This window comes from Orbicella franksi, chromosome 6, assembly GCF_964199315.1.
Source record: "Orbicella franksi chromosome 6, jaOrbFran1.1, whole genome shotgun sequence".
Taxonomy (NCBI): domain Eukaryota; kingdom Metazoa; phylum Cnidaria; class Anthozoa; order Scleractinia; family Merulinidae; genus Orbicella; species Orbicella franksi.
Window position 1 is genome coordinate 9,005,947 of NC_138150.1, and position 19,273 is coordinate 9,025,219.

The following is a 19,273-nucleotide window of genomic DNA, read 5'->3' on the forward strand; positions in this document are numbered from 1 at the left end:
GTTTTATTTGGCCATGAAAAACAAAATTTTGTCTTCTTCCTCGCCATATCGTTTGTTTGAGGAACAGAACAATTATTTCTTCAAAAAGACGCTGTTTTGAAGGCGTGTGTTTTTACGAAATGTCGTCGTTTCTTCGTAGCTGAATTCCACAGGAGTCATCGTTTACGTGGAAATAATGAATTCTAGGTAAGTTGCACTCAATTCAAATATCCTATTCTCTTAGGTAGGCATTACACTGAGAGAAAAGCGCAATGACAGTTTTCTACCCGTGGGAGAACCTATTTAACAGAAGCCCAATTTTCGAAATTTACCATCGACAAACACTTGAGAGTAAGGGAGAGCTGTTAATCGTATCACACTGTAACGACCCACACACATAACGGGGCGGAACTTTCTTGCCAATCGACACTAACTCAGATTCGTGTTCTGGCTTGTGACTCAAACTGGCATCATAAATTCAGTTACGATTTGTTAAGAATCTTAAACGAGATATCTTAACTTCTCCCTTGGTAATCCCTTAATAATGGTAAACGCTTCCTTTAACATGTACATAAGCAGGCCGTGAACCCCTTAAATATAAACGAGAGGATATTTTTATGGGCGATTTAGTAATCGGGGCATGTCGTGTTCTTTTTTTTTTTTTTTCCAGTTATAATGTAATTTATTTTTCTGTTTCAACAGTGTTAAATGTCAGTGACACTATAAAGTTTCAATACACTCCCCCCCCCCGATCCTGTGAGGTCAAGCATGCACCTTTAATTGCTTCGACACCTTTCAATTGCCTTGTTTACAGACCAAGTTCCCTATCTTTTAATCCCTAACTATCAAATGTATTTGCTTACTTATTTTGAAAGGTTACTTAGACATTTTGCTCTATTTTCAGTCTGCTTTCTCTATATAAGCTTACATCAAGACATTTCAGTTCCAGGGAATGAGAGAACCCTAGCAATTCTGACAATTCTCTCTCATAGAGTTCAATTATTTTAATTCATCACACTTTCAATGTGCGATCTTAACAAACTATTTGCAAACAGCAATGAAATATCATGCCCCAACACCCAGCCATAAAAGGAAGTCTGGGAACAGGTAATAGCAACAATGACACTGCCAGGCTGGTGAATGTTACAAGCTAATATGAACTCATGTCTGACAATGATGAGTGACCATGAAACATGGTGCGGTGAAACTGAACAACCAGACTGCGACTGACATTGCTAGTGTTAGTGTTGTGAAAGTGATTGCTAGCTAGTAGTGTCTGTGAACTTGGACCAGACCAGAAAAGAAAAGGTTCCATACTAGAAGTTGACTGAGAGTAACAAGTCTGTACTCAAAAACTGAAGAAGCTGCCTGATCAGACAGTCTCAAAGCCAGCTTCATCGCAACTTGTCAAGAGTTCCTGGATTGTGTATGTGGGAGGACTCCATGTAATGACATCTATCGGGAAACTCTGCTCAAAAGTTTTCAGGCTTGAGATATAACTATTAAAGGGTAAGGGATTTCTGACAAGTTGAATTCAGGTGTATAATGAAAGGGTACGGAAATCTTTCTTTTAGGGATTTCCCTTCTTCTAGTTCTAAAATGTTGTTGATAATCTCTCATTTACTCTCATGAGCCAGAATGAGTGGATTCTGATATATTGTTCAAAAAGATATTTTAAAGCTACTTTCTAAGGGTTTAGAAAAGGGATACAGTATTAAGGGGTTGGACCTTGAGGTGCAGCTTCCTCATTTAAAACTATGTAGAATACCTCCCTCCCCCTCTCCTTGTGTAACAAGGATGTTCAAATTGTTTTCTGGAAGAAAGCAAAAAACAAAACAGTGCCAATTTAAGGGATTGTGTGATTATCAAATTTGTAAGTTCCCATTTGTATTTTGAATTAAAATGGGCCTAACATTATCCACAACAGTATAAAATAACCATACTTTGCAGCTTCAGAGAGAGACTCAAACTGATAATGAAAACATAACTTTTATTTTTGCCCCTTCCTTTGTACCTTGTGATATTTTTAGGGAAATTCTCAAAACGTCTCTGCCGAAAGAAAATAAAAAATATAAATCAAAATCACTTTTTTTATCTTGAAAATGATCTCTGAGACAAAAACGTCCTTTTTATGGCTAGTTATTATCTTACAATGTGTTGTGAAGAAACTGCCTATAGGAAAATATAAATGTTCAACAAAAAAAATGAACAGAAAAAAAAACAACAAACTTTTTCAGAGGAGCTCCTATATTCTTCAACTTATATGTAGGGTAATAGAATCTGTTTTTACACTTTCACACCAAAGAAAACACCACAGAAATGAGAATTATTATTATTGTGTCTCAGCTGCATACTTTTTAACTGGAAACATTTCCCATAAAATTTCTACATTATATTCTTGCCAGCCCATGTACGACAACATACCAAATATATTTTGGAGAGAGGAGTACTTATAAAATTAATACAAACTGGTGTAGTTTAATTTTCCATTTGATTTTTGTAAATCTCTTACAGAATGCAACTTTTGGTTAGGTTGCACTTCACTGTAAGGGAAGAAATCACACCAAGGTGGCTTTGCATCTTTATTATGATTTTCATTATCAGTAAAAAAAATCACACTTGGACAGGTCTCTTGACCATGAGGGTATTTGCTCATTTACCACCTATAAAAAACAACATATAATGTATCATTTTTACCTGTGCTGTAAATTTTTCAATTGAAATCAGTTTGTTTTCACTTTTAGAGTGGTTTTTAAAAAGGATCACAAGCACACCACCCACCCCTCAGTCCCTATTCCTACCCTACAACAGTACAGCCAGGATCCCATATCAACCACCCAACGTAAGTGATAACTTACCATAATACTCCTACACTACAATACAATCTTTGTACAGATAGACCTAGATTCAAACATCAGATCTCTGACTTTTTAGTCCACTTCCTCTCCATTAGGCCATGAAAGCAACCATTGGAAAATTAATGTCCTTATATTTGTTGGTCTAATTTATTGTTGCTCTCAGATTGCCTCTTCCCCTTTGATGAAATTAAATTGGTTTAAAAAAAATAAACTGGTTTAAACAAATTAAAGCAGAGGTAGAAATTGAGCCATAAAATTACTATAATTTTAGTATGAGGATATTGAAAAATAACTATACTATTAATATCCATATGTTCTATTGTAAAGACAGTGTAACTACTCAAATTGACCTTCATTGTCAGAGACAAAAACCTAAAAACATCTAAACACAGGTCAGTGAGGATATTGCCAGTTTTGCTTTTGCCAACAACCATTCTTCCTCAAATATATAGAAGATAATGACAATAATAACAGAACCAATGTCTGTCAATTCAATAACCACACCAAATTCCCCTCCAAATCCCTTTCGACACCTTACAGTAAAATTTTGCCAACAGCATAAATTCAACTCAATGCTTTAAAGTGCTTCTATCCTTAAATTGTTACCCCTTGATTCAGAATTTTCAGGTGTATCACATAGAATTCCACAAAAGATTAAAAATGCTGTTTACCTTTTGCAAATATCTGCATCAGTTCCAAAGATATGTAGGTTTAAAAAATAGAAATATGCAAATGAGGTGACTGATGTTGACATACACTTAACCCAATATTACATCAGGTTAATAGGCTTATAGTTAGAACTACAGGAAACACACCTATGGCTATAAAAATTATATACAGCCTGTATTTTCCCATGGCAACTTGCTCTTTTCCAGTCCCCTCTAACCTGATTTCACTAATTCAGTGATTTTCAGCTTGAAAAACCTTAAACGAGGCTACGACTTTGACCTTGCATGTTAATATGCTTCCTAGATCGTGCTGATGAGGCACCACTGGCAAATATCAAAATGGAAAGCCAAAGGTGGCCAGAAAAGCCTATAATCAGGGAAGGTTGAAACCCAGTATGTTGCCATGGTAACAAAACTGTTATGCTCATATTATGGAGGATATCCACAAATTTCATCATAATAGCACTTTAAAGCACTGTCCTTAGGAGGCCATGGTCCCTTGTATCTGGACAATAGTTCAAAACTTGCCCGGGACGGATGATCTAAACAGTAGGTGGGAGACTCCCAGAATATTGAGGAGAGTTGCTAGAATGATTGTATAATTATCTCTTTGCAGGAACTCATTAGACACTAACACTACTAACATGACTGAGTTTGGACCATATATATTTTGTTTTTTGGATACATGTATACTGTTACTGGTCATACAAGATGTACCTTGCTACTGAGTTAAGTCTTAATGTGTGTATTTTACAGGAGGCACTCCAAAAAAACATAAATTTTATGTCAACGCTAATGAAAACCTTGCACTAAGGTTAGCCACTCACAGAAGTTTCAGCGTCTAAAGTGCAGGTTTTCCTTATGAAGTTCGCCTCCAAAGAAGCACCCAGGCCAAGTTTTCATGACATCATTCTGTCTGACAGATTTTGTCCTGATGGCTTGTGACAAGCCTTTTGACTACCACTCCGGGTTATGGCTGCTCTTGAGACATATTATTTTGAGCTAAGCATGCTCTAAACTCCAAAATAATAGCATTGAAGATAGTGAAGAGGATAATCGCTTGGAAAAAAAAATAGATTTTGCTGACCTTGTGACAGATGCAAAGTCAGTTGCAGGTTCTTCTTCTTCTTACCAATTTTGAGTTGGACGGAATGAAGTCACATAAACACAGCCTCAGGCTGCCAAGACAGTTGCAAAATGGTGGCCTCCGAAGTCACTTCTTAATTTTGAGATGAATTTCTTAAGGATAGCAGGCACTTCAGAGGCTGAACCTTTGGTGAGTGGAAATGCTGAATATTCACTTGCTATAAGTGAAGACAAAAAAAGTAAACTTTTTGGAGTGACCTTCTCCTTTAAACTGAAAACATGTGAGCTAAATGCAACAAAATGTATATTAAACTTGGGCCAGTTCAGTATGATTTATTACAAGGTTTAAATCAGCCACAAAAAAATTGTTAGCCACTGATATTACTTTGTGAAGGCTTCTGGAAGGGTTATACTTTTATAAAGCACCTGGCAGCAGGTACTAGTTTGATTCACTAAAGAAAGACTCTTGTTACTGCTTAAGGAAACTGTGTTTGGTACAGTAGGTGTCAAAATATTATGGCTTTGATGACATGATAATAGAGATATCAGCCTTGGTAATTTCAGGGATAGTGGATCACCAATCTCCAAATAATAGAGTTATGGGACTTCACTATCAAAGTGATGCCTGATGCTTACTATAAATTGTGTATATTACTCCTAAAATGTACGATCCAGAATTTTGTTTTGTGGGTAATAGCTCAAATTCATTTTCACCTCTGTGAGGTGCAAATATACTTAAAACAACCAACACTGACAATTTTAAATTACAGTGGAACTCTGTTAACCCGGTTGCTGGGCCACAAAAATCTGACCACATTAACAGTGTGGTTAAAGGGGTTCTTTAAATAGGAAAATGACCGACTGACTGAGCCTTTGTTCAAGCCAGAATCAAGAGGCCGTAATAACAAGGTGGCTATGTGAATGGGGTGGCCATAAGGTGGGGTTCCACTGTAGTGATGAACAGATACAATGTAAGATGATCCTCTCAAACACCTACCCATAAAGATTTTGGAAAGTATAGTTTGTATAATCAGTTAGACAACACACAACTTGGGCCCAGAGCTGACTAGAGATATTCCATTTCATATCCACACCCCCTTCCCCCAGCCACACTCTCTAAATAAGTCAATATTTACCACCTAACAGAAAAGATAAAAGTGCAGAAATAACTCTTTTGTAGCCCCGTCTAAAGCTCATGTCACCAGAGGAAGAGGGAGTGTGGAAATAAAATAGAATGGCTGTACTAGGGCCCATTTATATGGTCTTGGGTACCCAAGACAACCCTTCTCCTGAGTTACCCTGGCCAAGCTAACTTTTCATTTATTTCTTTGAAAATTCAACCAACTGTTTACAGTTAGGATCATGAACCTGTCTCGCCTGTGAGACAACAGGGGTGGGTGAGTTGTCTAGCCTTGGCTCATGTCATGCCTTGGCACCCTGACAGGCAGGACAACTTTTCTTTATGTAAACACTTTGGCTTGGCTAACCGGGACAACTCTTCGCATGGCGAGTGTCACATGATGCCTAGATTTAGAATTTAAAGCAGCAATATCAATTTACAAAGAAGAGAAAATTAACGCAGCAAAACCCACTGTGATTGAATGACTGAGGGAAATTCAAACAAAGAGGGATATTGCCCATTTGATTATTCAATAAGGGTTTTGAATAGTCATGCAGGGTCAAATTCAGCTAAATGCATGGGGAAATAAATGGCAAACAATCACTTTAAGATCAAACCAAGCTAGAATTCTCAGCCCACCCACAATGGAGCAATCACAACTGACCTTTGTGAATTATTTGATGCATGCGTATGAGACAGCCATTTTTCATTTTTTCTTTACAAGATGGAAGGTAGATGCCATTTAAACATTGATCAAATAATGAACAAAGGTCCCGTTGCTACAGAGCTACATTGTATCCCCACCAGGTTAACAGAAGATGAGGTGTTGTAAACAGATCTTTGGAAGAACCAAAAAAGCTGTGAAAACAATCACTAGCAGCCTGTGTTTCCACAGCATCTCTTGTTGAGTCAATTTGATATATAGAACATATCTTTAAAATCTCAAAATAGTTGAATTAACTAATTATGACTACCAAAATCTGCGATTCTCCCTACCCTATTTATTACCAGAATAAACATTTGATAACCTATTTACCACCATGGTAGCTGACACAGTTGTCCTAAACATAATTTTTGACGGCCTTTTGTCTATGGTCTTATCAATAATGATGAAAAAGTAGCTTCTTCTAAACAACATTACCCAATTCAAGACTAGAGCACAAAACCCATATCCTATTTAAGGCCAAAATGGCCAAGACTGATACCCTATTTATGACCAAAACGACTGAAAAACCATACCTTTTGGGGCCACACATACCCCTATAGTGCATATAAGGGAGTACCCCCGCCCCGGGTCACAGTAGAAGTGTGTACCTGTCAAAAGCGGAGGTAAAGTTAAGGGCTAAGGAGCTAACCCTAAACAGGCCAACCCCCCTCTTTTGGAACTGCCCAAAGAAGTTGATCCCCAGGCCTGCATTGCAGTTCAGACAATACAGGGGAATGTACAATTGACCACTGGATAAAATTTGAATTCTGTCCAGCATACATGTATATTTATGAACAACTTCACAGTACCGGGTGGGGTACTCCCAGAAAATTTGGTGGGGGAGTGCTTCACCCCTTTGTTGATCTCTTCGGGGAAATCTGATATCCCCAAAGCTCACCTCTCAACATTGCTTATTTCTTACAGAGAAAAACCGTATTCAACAAGAGATACGGAAATAGGATACTAACCTTGAGTATACGCTTCAGCATGTCTTTTCCACAACACGCACGTGGATATAGAGCTTCAACTGTGTTCACTTCCAGAAAAAAACGGCTTCTGTTAAATATGTTCCCGTTGTACACAGTGCAAACTATGACCAGCAATACTTCATCCCGGTTGTTGTTAACATTATAGGCTATTGCACTTAGTGTTATCACCGAATCACGAACAATAAGAACCAAAAGTCGGAACAACACCAGTTTTGAATATGTGTAAAATCCGCCATTCGATGACAGAAGGCTCTCCGTTATTTTCCTTCAAAACAATACTAAACTGTTCTCTTTTGCCAACAGTTTCGCTTCAAAAGTCGAAAAAATGTGCCTTCAAGATATTTCTATCCTCAGTATGGAAGGACACGAACCTGATGGTTTGCAAATAGAGGAAAATCTTCGCCAATCGAAACACCATTTTTTCGCTTTGTGAAACGAGCTGCGCGGCACCGTTTAAACCGGATGTGACGTCACTTTTTGTTTGATGATCCAGTACAAAAATTTCAGGAATCTTCTGTATGGAACGCCAGAACTGTCTTATGATACTTTTTTTATTATATTGGGTGGTTATGTCATTATATTTAGTACTTATGTTATTATATTCGGTGATTAACTCATTATACTCGGTGCTTATGTCTTTATATGCGGTGCTGTCTTCATTATATTTGGCGCTTATTCCATTATATTCGGTGCTTCCCTCGTTATATTCGGTGCTTTCTTCGTTATATTCGGTGCTCTTTTCATTATATTCGGTGCTGTCTTTATTATATTCGGTGCTTTCTTCGTTATATTCGGTTCTTACTTTGTTTGGTGTTTCTTCATTATTACGGGTGCTAACACTATTACATTCGGTGCTCTCTTCCTTATATTCGGTGCAAAGGCCATTATATTCGGTACTTCCTTGTTCGGTGATTACTTCATTATATTCGGTGCTTTCTTCGATATGATCGTCACCAGTCTTCGCAAGGGGCCGTACAATTTGGAGGTAGTCTAGGGAAAGCCGGGAAAAACGGGTGTCACGAAAACTCAGAGCCCCGAAAACTCAGACCCCTCGAAATTAAAAACTCAATTGTCATCACCTGGGGCGAGATGTTTATCTTCTCCGGTTTATGTTGTCGCGTCGATCGAACGGTGAAACACAAATATTTAACTTCTCAGGTTTATCGCTGTCGCGTCGGTCAAACAGTGAAGAACTAACAAGGTTTAGAACAGCAGCCGACATTGTTTGTCAAAACAGACCTTTTTTATGCAATCGTATGCAACAAAAAAATGTGCTGTTCTCTGAAACATACTCGTTTGATCGCAATCTGCTTTTTGACTTTATGTGCGTTGCGTGACTGTCGGCACGTTAAAAAGTCAACACGTAAAAAGCACGTGAAGGTCGAACCGATTGAACCGCCATGTCTGGTCTCGAAATGTGAGTGAACGAAAATTGAAAACTGGCGCGAAGGCCCCGCCACGAGGCAGATTTAATAATTAACCAATCCAAGCGGTATGGAAAAAAAAAAAAAAAAAAAAAAAAAAAAAAAAAAAAAAAGAAATAGAAGTGTTTGGTTTGAAACTTACTGTTTCCTGTAAGAAATATTCACTATTCCCGTTATAAGTTGGAACGCAAACATGGCTATCTCTATCTACTCTTTTTTTCTTTTTTCTTTTCTAAATTTTGTTAATTTCTGCGGGTTACGTGCCGACAGTCAGTCCCATTGGACATATTCCCATAGTCCCATAGTCCCATTGGACTAGTAGTATGTCACCCTCATAAAAGTTTCAGTCTCAGTAGGAAATTTTCATTCCCTCACTGAAAAAGTTGCACACTAAGACACAGGGGGTATCATCGAGTAACCAGCTCAACTCATTGTGGCCAGAATGTTTTGACCAATAGAAATCAAATTACAATCATCAGAAAAAAACGCAGACAACTATAGCAAAGATGTTAGGTTTTGCATTGCCATAGAACACCAAATAAACCTTCTTCAAAATTCCGATAAAAAAAGGAACACAGGTTTTTGGGTGGTAAGCACAAATGACTCAATCATTGTCTAAGGATGTTGGATGCTGCAGACCTCAACTGATTAAACATACATCTCCACAAACATGTACATCAGGAGTCAGCATCTTTTACTTATCCTTAATCCTAGGATAGCGCATGCTGCGGTACTCAACTGAAGTTATCTGCGAGAAGAGGGCACTCTCAAACACATAAATTCAGGAGCCAACATGGCCCACATATCCCTTGGTAATATTTGAAATTACACATTGAAAAGTTTTTCAAGCACACATGGTAAGAAGAAAGTCCAAAAAAACTGGATGGTTGTTACGAGCCATCTCATAAAATTTGTTCCCGGGGCAAACATTCTGCATTTCAATGCATGCAACAGAAGCTTGGCACATTAAATCTTGAGGGGCACTGAACTTAACTTTGTCCGCTCCACAACGGAAACAACACCTGCAAATAGACAAGGTGACATCAAGGTGACCTTAGAGTTATATTGACGGGTTACATAACAAACTCTAGGAGATGTATAATGTACATCTAAATCCACACACATGAAGATATACACATGTGTGCATTGGACAATCGATGCAACTGCAATGAGTTGATCATTTTGAGCAAAATATTGTGGTTTGTCGGTGACGACCACATCAATTGATCAGCATGACACTGACAAATCATATTTTGCAATAACCAAGTTCAATGATTGTTTTGTCATTCAATAACTATGATTGTTCTCATATTTACATCACTCTCTGATGGATTCTAGAGCGTGATATCAGTAATTTACGCATAGCAGAATATTGTCTACAGCAAAACATGTTTACATGGCACTACGCGTGAGCAGGTCGGGTGGTGAGCTCTCTGCCAATGGAAAGGAAGAAAGTAGGAGTCACACTGATAACACCATCAACAATGTCAGTTTCAAATTGGTGCACTTATTGAACAAACAGTTATGGTGGATGCTTATTAAGAAGAACACGCTAGATGGTAGTAGGTGTGAAATGGAATCAATACGGTGTAAAGAGAAATTAAGTAAAAGACAACCATGTAATTCAAAAATACAAACCTCAAAACAATACCATAACAAGGCAACTGCAACTTTGATTCAAAAAAAAGCTTCAGTGAAATACCACTGCGTATTTCCAGCCTTACCAAGCCTGCATGACCTTCGTACAATGGACTGCAAATAGGCAAGGTGACTTCACCACCGATTCGCCATGACCCAGCTAAAGACATGCCATCTACACCTGGACTAGGAATCTAAGGGACAAAATGCGGAAGTTAGATCCATGAAAAATCCATATGACTACAGACAAAGCATTCACATAGGCAATGAAATGTTTTTCTTTTGGGCAAATTCTAGCCATGATTTTCAATTGTCTTCAAAACAACCAGAAATGATTGCCATTTAAACAAGGTACAAGACTGTGGAAGGGGAGAAATTTCAGAGAAGAATATTCTCCTTGCCTCTTATAAGTTACATGAACAACGAATACTGCTATTTAACACATAAAACAAGATATACAAATGTTAACTACCAGTGTACCAGTCCTTAGTCACAGCTGCTTGTCCAAAGTTTTTTGGGGGGAACCTATGTTAAACAGCCACCCGTTAAGTTGTCACCCCCTTATTAAACAGCCACCCCTTATTAACTAGCCATTTATCGAGAAATAATTTTCCCTAACTACTACAAACAAAAACCCTATTAAATGGCCATCCGAAGTTCAATACACGTCTATCGTAGGTTTGTTTTGGAAAAGGCATAGATATATATATAAGAGTCCTTAATAGAAAGGGACGCCTAATAAAATCACTCAAACACACATTGATGATGATTCAGTTCTAAGCAGTTAGCCCGATGACGAAAAAATAATGAACAACCACTATTAAACACCCACCTCCCATTTCCCCGAGAATGGCAGCTTACTAGGGCTTTGAATGTAGTAGGTTTACATGACGACATGTGTAATGACAAATATTTGTTAAATGGTATGTTCATTGATGGATATTTACTAACTAAATCATTGCTATAAAGACTTACTCCACATGCCCCAGAAACACGAGCTTTGAGGAGAAGCTTGAGGTGGCTTGAGGAATCTGAATCAGCTAATGAGTGCACCTCAGTACATCCTACAGCATAGAGGGGGCAGGGTCGCCCTTCCTTTGAACACACAAAAGCCAAATGGGACAGCATCTTGCATCTAAAGAAAAATGAGTGGAAAGGATTTAGGAGAAAGAAACATTTTAGATAAAGAGCAAATGAAGACTATCTAACACAAGTAGCTCCCATCAATAACAATACATAATTAACTAAAATCTACCTTTCCACCTGAATCCCACAATTGTTCGGACATGGCACCAATTTGCGAACACAAAGCTCATCATGACCTGTTTGATCACTATGTGGAACGTCCACACCACAGGAAGGGCACTTCTCTGTCCTGTGAGGGCAGATTAGCAGATGCTGGGCAAGTTCACGTTGGTAAGAACGAAGAATGCATCCTCTACCTTTAAAATTGCATTCCACAATCTTCATATCGCAATTTGGAAGGTGATTCTCCAGACCAGCTGTTGGCCCAGTCCAGCTGCAGCCACCAGGAAGAGAGATCGTTGACGGACACTTCATTACTCTCCTGCCAATAGCACCTTCAACTGCAAGATTTCTAACCAAAGTGCCACTTAAAACTCTCCTGTCGACTGGACAATGATTGTTATTTGACTGCCACTGGGTGATGCAGTGGTGGCAGAAGGAATGCCCATCTTGACAAGAGACTGGCTTGTTGAACACACCATAACTGCAACAATAACAACAACAAAAAACACATTTCACAATTTATTCCAAAAAATTTGGCAGTAGCCACAAAATTGATGCTGTCACAGCCTTAAAAATTGATTCTAAAAATACGTCTAAGAAAAATTCCGCAATTTTCGATGGAAAAGTTGATGGCATTACCTATAAATCGGAAAAGGCCTTTTTCGACTGGGCGGTTTGTTGCCCCATTTCAGACCGTGTGATGATACTCTTGAGAATTCTTCCTTCAAATTTTCTAAATAGCTGCGTGTATATGAACAAATAATTTTTAGATGGATAAAAGAACAAATCTCTCGGGAATATCACGTAGTCTGTAATGGGACAACAATCCGCCCAAGCGAAAGAGGTCTCTACAAGTAAGACTAGGCCTGTCAAAGGATGGTAACGTCTTTGAAACCGTTCCAGGGTTGGCAGAGAACTATTAAATTGCTGCAAAATATGCAGGACTAACATTCACTCACCAGATACTGCAGAGAAACTCCTGGTCCACATTTTCCACAAACAATTCAGGAGAATATCCAGACATGATTCTATCGGACAGTTAAGACTTAAAAATTACGAACAAAAATGAGCGAAAAGACAGACAAGAAAGATGGATCGAACAGAGAATGATTGAGGGCAGCAACGATCAAGCACGTGCGAGAGGAACAGATCGAGGAACTGCAGAAGACAACAACGAGATAACACTAAATAAATAATGCAATACAATCAAAAGAACCAAATGTAAATATATAGCGGCAATAATCCTATCGAGCGAACTGTGAGTTTGAATGGTCACTTCCACGAGAAGACGATCGGGCAAAGAGCGAAACGATCAAAATATGGAGGAACTGTATCGAGCCGAGAGGAACTGGGGTAAGTAGGCTTCGTGTAGGAGAACAGTTTCCGTCCTTAACAACAGGCGGTAACCAAGGGTTCGAACGTCACTACCGGCTTCACGTTACATGGTATGAGTCATTACGAGCTTCGCATTACATGGTATAGCCATGACAACCAACTTATTTCGAGATAGAATTACATGACATGATGATATCACATTACTTATTTCGACCTATTTCGACCTATTTCGACCTGTTTCATGTCTTTTCGACAGATGATGAGTCGTAATGTGTCGTAATATGAGTCGTAATATGTCGTAATATGTCGAAAAGTAATTTTGCTACAGATGGCGCGTCATAATATCGTGCTTTGGAAGGAACACACAGACATTGAACAGTCCGAATATAAAAGTAAGTTTCTTATTTACTGTCGCGTCATGAAATCATTTTGTACTTGTGGTCGGCGGGCCGTATTATCACGACCTTTGCCGCGATACTATTTTCATTTCCAATAACACTTGCAGAGAGAAGATGAAATTAAGACTGTTGTACACAAAAACTTTAGGTGAAAAAGGTGAAGGTTGTGTACACGCACCATTTCGTCTGCCACATCGCTGGACTTTAGAGCATGGTATAAGCTAATGTGTCCGCACAAAAAATAAGAGTGCGCAACAAGGAGATAAGCATATCAGCAACACGCCGGCAGATATCACTTCCCCCGACAACAACTAGAGACAAAGCTCAAGCAGGAATAAAACATTGCTATCTTCTCTGTTCGCTTTCAAAAGTACCTAAGAGTTCGCCATCGCCAACATTTTCGCTGCGTGAAACCGCTTCGGCAGAACAGTATTCTATGAAAAGTACCGCTGTTTGATTGACGGAGATACATTACAAAGAGCGTTTTGATTTCGAAAGTCGCGTAGAAGCAGCGAAAGCAGTAATACAACACACGGAAGTTTGTCTTCAGGGCTTATTGATGAGCTTTATTAAGAGTCTCTTGAGTGACAAAAGTTACAGAGTCACTGGTTGTTTCAGTTATGAACAAACGCAGTTACAAACTCTGCATGTAAACTGTGTTCAAACTGCACGGAAAATCACTCGCTCAAATTATTTTTCACGTACAATTTCGAGTAAATGACCGCTTATGTGTTACAAATTTCACTCGACTACAAGCTCCTGCAACTTTTTTTTTCAAGCTTTGTAAACTTTGCTGCTGCTTATTTAATCGAAATTAAATTCGCAACTACGAGATTTCTTATTCTCACGTGTCGCTCGGTAATTAACCGCTACAATGATTTCGATATCAGAGAACAGACAGACAGACAGATTATTATTTAGGCACGATTAAAATTAAAGCTCAGTGGCTTATGGGGTCGTGCATTATAAAGGTTACTTGCTTTACACCCCTCAGCCAATTTTTGAGTTGTTGCTTGATAACTGAACATGCCATAATGTAAAGATAATCTATCATATCTGGACAGTGGAAATGTGAATGAGTGACATTCTTAGACAACAGTAACGTTGGCTATTGGAGTTGGAAGGTGGCCTGCCATATCAGGCCCTCCATATCAGACCCCAACATAAAATAGGAGACCCAGACCTACCATATCAGACCCCAGCGTACCATATCAGACCCCCGGGGGGGTACTTTGGGAATTTCTGGCTGGGGATGTTCCGCTGGGACCCTGGAACCCTTAGCCTATACCAGAGCTAGTTCAGCTGAATTTTGCTACCCTATACTAGAGTAAACTCCCCAAATCCCCCCATCTGTCGACACTGTTGAGGCTGATTTGCGTAAATTTAAACTTGCCGGTTTGATTTTTTTATATTTTTGAGTGGCAATTCCTGGTTTCCTTACTGTAGACAAAATCTTCAACCAACCAGTCAGTTTTGTGAAAAACGATACCCTATTCTAGACCCAAACCGCTCTGATTTATAAACCTTATCCTAGAGTAAACTGCTTGAAAACCATACCTTTCACAGCGTCACATACCTATATAGCGCATATATGGCAGTGCCTTCCCCCGGATCAGACCCCGATCATATTAGTCGGGTTTGAGCGTTTTATGTGTCGTGTTTAACTTTGTGTCAACTCTTGTTCTAAGTAATACAGTAATTTTTCAGTAGTGTATTGAAATTATGAAATATGGCTATTACGAATAACAAACTGCAAGTTCACTGGAAGAGAAAGTCGCCATTGTTGCTGCTTCCTTTCTAGCCTAAAGACTTAACAACATCGCGTTTCTTATTACCGTATTCTGGCACTATTTTTTTTTTAAGGAAATATATAAATTATAAATGCTTTTAAAATATAATTTTGAAGCAAACATCGGTCCCAGAACGTTCTAAGATAATTATATGCATCACTTTGTTTCAAGTCACGCAACCAGCGTCTTGAAACTTTTTTTGACCTCGAAATGCCTTTGTTTATGAGCAGACTTCGCTGACAGATTGGTATCATGTCCGTCTCAGAAGTTATTATCCGATTGCTTCATGTAGTCACGCAATTCTCACACTCGCATATTACTCGTTTAATGTACCGAAGCTTTTCTATGCAATAAGGTAGACCGACGAGAAGTGTATAACACGTTGATAAAGATCAAACGTAAGGTGATTTTATAGCATTCTTTGTTGGGATATTTGTATAATTTCACGCCCGAAATTTTTATAGTTATATTCATCGTCAGCACTGGAAGGCATCTTTCACTATTTTCAAATACCGATTTAAGCAATGTCTTACAGGTGAAAATACGTCGTCTGCTTGCAACCAGCGGGTATGGACTCCCATTAAATGACCAATTTATTCCACATAAATACATGTAATTGACTGAAAATTTTAAAATGAATTTTCACGTTTGGCCTCTCCTTAATTGTAACAAATTCTAATTTCCCCACAGGGACAAACCATTTGCTTGTACTTCACTTGTCTACTGTAAACTAGAAAGACGTAGTTAAAGTTGCTAAATATACCTCAGTTATAGAAATAACCTCAGAAACAAGCTTGTAGGACGACCTAATCGGAATGATAAACGAATTGCCAGTTTATTGAACTTCTTCTATTGAAAAAAAAAAGAAAAAAAACTGAATATAACAAGTTCCGGAGTCTCGCTTAAATACTAAAATCTCTCGTGTTCCTTTCAATTAATCACCTCATTTGGTTGTTCATCCTCATTCGGTGGTTCAGCCGCATTCAGTTGTTCCCAATCACTCTCGAGGGGATCCCAATAATTGCCGTACCTACTCGCACAAGACTATGTACAGTAACCTGGGTGTCTTGCGTCTCCGTCGTAGGAATAGAACGCCAACGCACTGCCTTTTCCCGACCCTCTGAAGCCCGGCATGTCTTTGGACTGTCGGTCACATCCCAGACACTCGTATGGAGTGGGTTCTGAGATTGTAGGTGTCATGTTCGGGGCCTGAAATTGTAGTCTCCCGCGAAAAGCGTGGGGTCTGACATTATCGGGGCCTGATATTGTAATCTCGCACGAAAAGCGTGGGGTCTGGAATTGTGGATGTCATGTTGGGGGCTAGGTTAATGGCTTGATCAATGACTCACTGCACGATTTAAATAACTGAAATCAGAAGCTTCTGCTGAGATCCATTGTTGGTTGCAGAAGGACGCCGTGATATGGTCACTTTTAGCATTGGCAACACAAGGCCGAAGTCAATATCTTAGTTATTTTTGAACAGATTTCGCTAAGTTATCAGCACAAGACGGTAGAACTTGAAAATTTACTCTGACATTTTCCAATCGTCTACACGGGGGGGGGGGGGGGGAGGGAGGGCGAAGATACTCCCTTATATGGGTTATATAGGTATGTGCTGCCCCAAAGGGTAGAGTTTTTTTGGCCATTTTGGTCTTAAATAGGGTAGGTTTTTGCACTCTAGTCTTGAATTGGGTATGTTTCTTAGACGAAACTACTTTTTCATCATTAACAATGAGACCGTCAACAAAAGCTCTTCATAACTTATGTTTAGGGCAACTGTGCCAGCCGCAACGGTCATAAATATGGTATCGAACTTTTGGTCTGGTCATAAATAGGCTAGCAAAAATCGCAGATTTTGGTCATAAATAGGGTAAGGGTATTGGGAAGTGGGCCGCACACCCCACCCAACTTTTCTGGGAATACCCCCTGGTCGTCTACAGTGTTACAGATCATAAATTGTTCAAAACTCAAGTGAAGTCACGAGCCGAGAGATTTGAACTCAAAGCTTTAGACAGTTTTATGACGTCAATAAGTGTTGGAAGATGTTCGAAGCAGACAAAAGTGATCTTTCACACTATAGCAACACCGTACGATTTCACACTGAGCTTTGTTTTATTCGCCGGCGAATTTTCGGTGTTATCTTGAAAACAAATCAGCGCAATAACGAGGTAACTGAGGCCTATCCATTGCAACGAAAATCAAAGGTCACCGCGTCGGCGAATTGAGTTTTGGTGTCAAAGGAAACTACCTGGAGCACTTTTTTCGCTCACTGTTTTCTTCTGTTTTATTTTTTCAGCTTAGTAACCGTTACTGGAGATAAAAGACATCAACATGGCTGGCCTTGTTGCAAGTTATATTTTACCACGACGCATCAAAAGCACCAAATTAATCGGAATCGTATCTTTTGGTTTAATAATATTTTTCACCAATCTTTACTTTCTTAAATTTTGGCCTGTGACGAAGGAAACACCAAAGATAAAAACGGCAATACCACAAAGTGGCAGCCATCTTAAGATTGCAAGTAATCTCACTTTCAAGGCGGTTTTACAAAAGAATGAAAACAGAACATGTGCACATAGAATAAATGTAATGGATGGAGGGATAGTACTTTTTAGAAATATCACAATTCAATCAAAGCTTGGCCGCGCCAGGGTTCTTGAAACTTCTTTGGAACAGCCTGCAGCCGAAGATGAATTTTTTCACCTAAAGAAAGGCTTCTTCACGTTGTATTGTGTTGGTAATGTCAACGACGCGAAGGAGAGATTACATTCAGCAGAAGGATATTACGCGTTAAGCAAATGGATCTCGGCTTTTGAAGTTGCAAACCCTTCAATTTCTGTACTTCTTGGAACGAAGCAATCATTTCATGCAGGCCAATACCTTGCTATCCAAAGGTTTGAATATGCCAACGTTTATTGGACAATTATTGACCTGCTGGACATTTTTATCACGACTCAACGATTGGGAATCGAACCAGAGAAGCTTAACATTGTGCTAATGGATGCTCATCCTCCCTCTTCACTGGATCCCTTCTGGAGTGTCTTGTTCCAGAGGCTGATAAAGCTCGGCACTGATGATATCTTTAAGCACTCAAATAACGTTATGTTTGAAAACTTGGTTTGGAGATATCCGCGAGTGAACTGTCCTTTATTGGACAGGAATGCAGTGACTCCCAATCTCATTCAACCATTTAGGTCTTTTGTGTTGAAGCGGTTTGGCATTCCATCTGAACCAAGATTCAGAGACTGCGGTCTGAAGAAACTTAACGTGCTGGTCACCTTCAGAAGAGATTACCAGAATCACCCAAGAAATTTAGAGGGTATTATCGACAGGAAAATTGCCAACGAGGAAGATGTGATGAATGAAATGGAGAATAGCTTTCCAAACTTAAATATTACTGCTGCCCAGTTAGATTCATTGCCATTAAAACGCCAATTGGAACTTGTTGCCTCAGCAGACATTTTCTTCGGAATGCACGGGGCTGCTCATGCATTTCCTATTTTTATGGCGCCAGGCGGAGCAGTAATTGAAATGTTTAATTTTCAATCCAATAATTGGCATATGAAGAGAATATCTACTCTTTCAGGACATTTTCACATCATTTGGACAAGCAAAGACTTGAAAGCATACAACCGGATAACAAAATCAACGACAATCCCTGCGGGAATACCCTCGGCTCTATTACGAAATGCAATTGAGGATATTTGTGCTCAAAAAGTCAACATGGAGAAAGACAAGCCTTAATTTGCCTTAAGCCATCCTCCCAAATCCTTACACGTCGGTTAGTTTGGTTTTCAGTTTGCTTTTTTTCTTAGATATCTTCAGTTTATATAAACATTATTACAAAGTTTACCTTACTCTGAATTTTTTATTTTGGGTGAAACACTCGCATCTTCCTCACGAAAGGTAAATGTTTTAACCGTACAAAGAACTGTCGTTCATTGAAACTATGCAACGTTTGTAACACCTTTCGATGTGGAAATGTAGAAATAAAGAAGTAAATAAAATAAATAAAAAATAAGATAAACAAATAA

At 38.9% G+C, this 19,273-nt stretch overlaps 2 protein-coding genes across 6 annotated transcripts; one reads left to right on the top strand and one right to left on the bottom strand.

Annotated features, from left to right (window-relative positions):
• Positions 1 to 627: 627 nt before the first annotated feature.
• LOC145491528 (TNF receptor-associated factor 5-like) lies at positions 628 to 13,268 on the bottom strand. Of its 5 annotated transcripts, none has more exons than XR_014049849.1 (6): positions 12,676 to 13,268; positions 11,724 to 12,197; positions 11,444 to 11,603; positions 10,469 to 10,662; positions 7,386 to 9,852; positions 628 to 2,642 (listed from the first exon to the last, which is right to left on the bottom strand). XR_014049849.1 is itself a non-coding variant. In XM_081470773.1 (5 exons), the coding sequence occupies exons 1-5, from the start codon at positions 12,738 to 12,740 to the stop codon at positions 9,675 to 9,677; spliced, it is 1,071 nt and encodes a 356-aa protein (XP_081326899.1). In that variant the 5' UTR covers positions 12,741 to 13,268; the 3' UTR covers positions 628 to 9,674. The 5 variants fall into 5 exon arrangements, 1 of the variants encoding a protein (XP_081326899.1); XR_014049848.1 differs by having other exon boundaries at positions 628 to 4,809; XR_014049847.1 differs by having other exon boundaries at positions 628 to 6,115.
• A 123-nt stretch (positions 13,269 to 13,391) lies between these two features.
• Positions 13,392 to 19,017, top strand: LOC145491519 (uncharacterized). The gene is made up of 2 exons (XM_081470764.1): positions 13,392 to 13,443; positions 17,536 to 19,017. The coding sequence occupies exon 2, from the start codon at positions 17,571 to 17,573 to the stop codon at positions 18,981 to 18,983; it is 1,413 nt and encodes a 470-aa protein (XP_081326890.1). The 5' UTR covers positions 13,392 to 13,443; positions 17,536 to 17,570; the 3' UTR covers positions 18,984 to 19,017.
• Positions 19,018 to 19,273: the final 256 nt, after the last annotated feature.

Coding starts and splice junctions, on each gene's coding strand:
- LOC145491528 (XM_081470773.1), bottom strand. CDS start 12,740: ATGTCTGGATATTCTCCTGAATTGTTTGTGGAAAATGTGGACCAGGAG. Junction 12,198..12,675: donor GAGTTTCTCTGCAGTATCTG/GTGAGTGAATGT, acceptor TTATTGTTGCAG/TTATGGTGTGTTCAACAAGC. Junction 9,853..10,468: donor TGTTATGGTATTGTTTTGAG/GTTTGTATTTTT, acceptor GTCTATTTGCAG/GTGTTGTTTCCGTTGTGGAG.
- LOC145491519 (XM_081470764.1), top strand. CDS start 17,571: ATGGCTGGCCTTGTTGCAAGTTATATTTTACCACGACGCATCAAAAGC.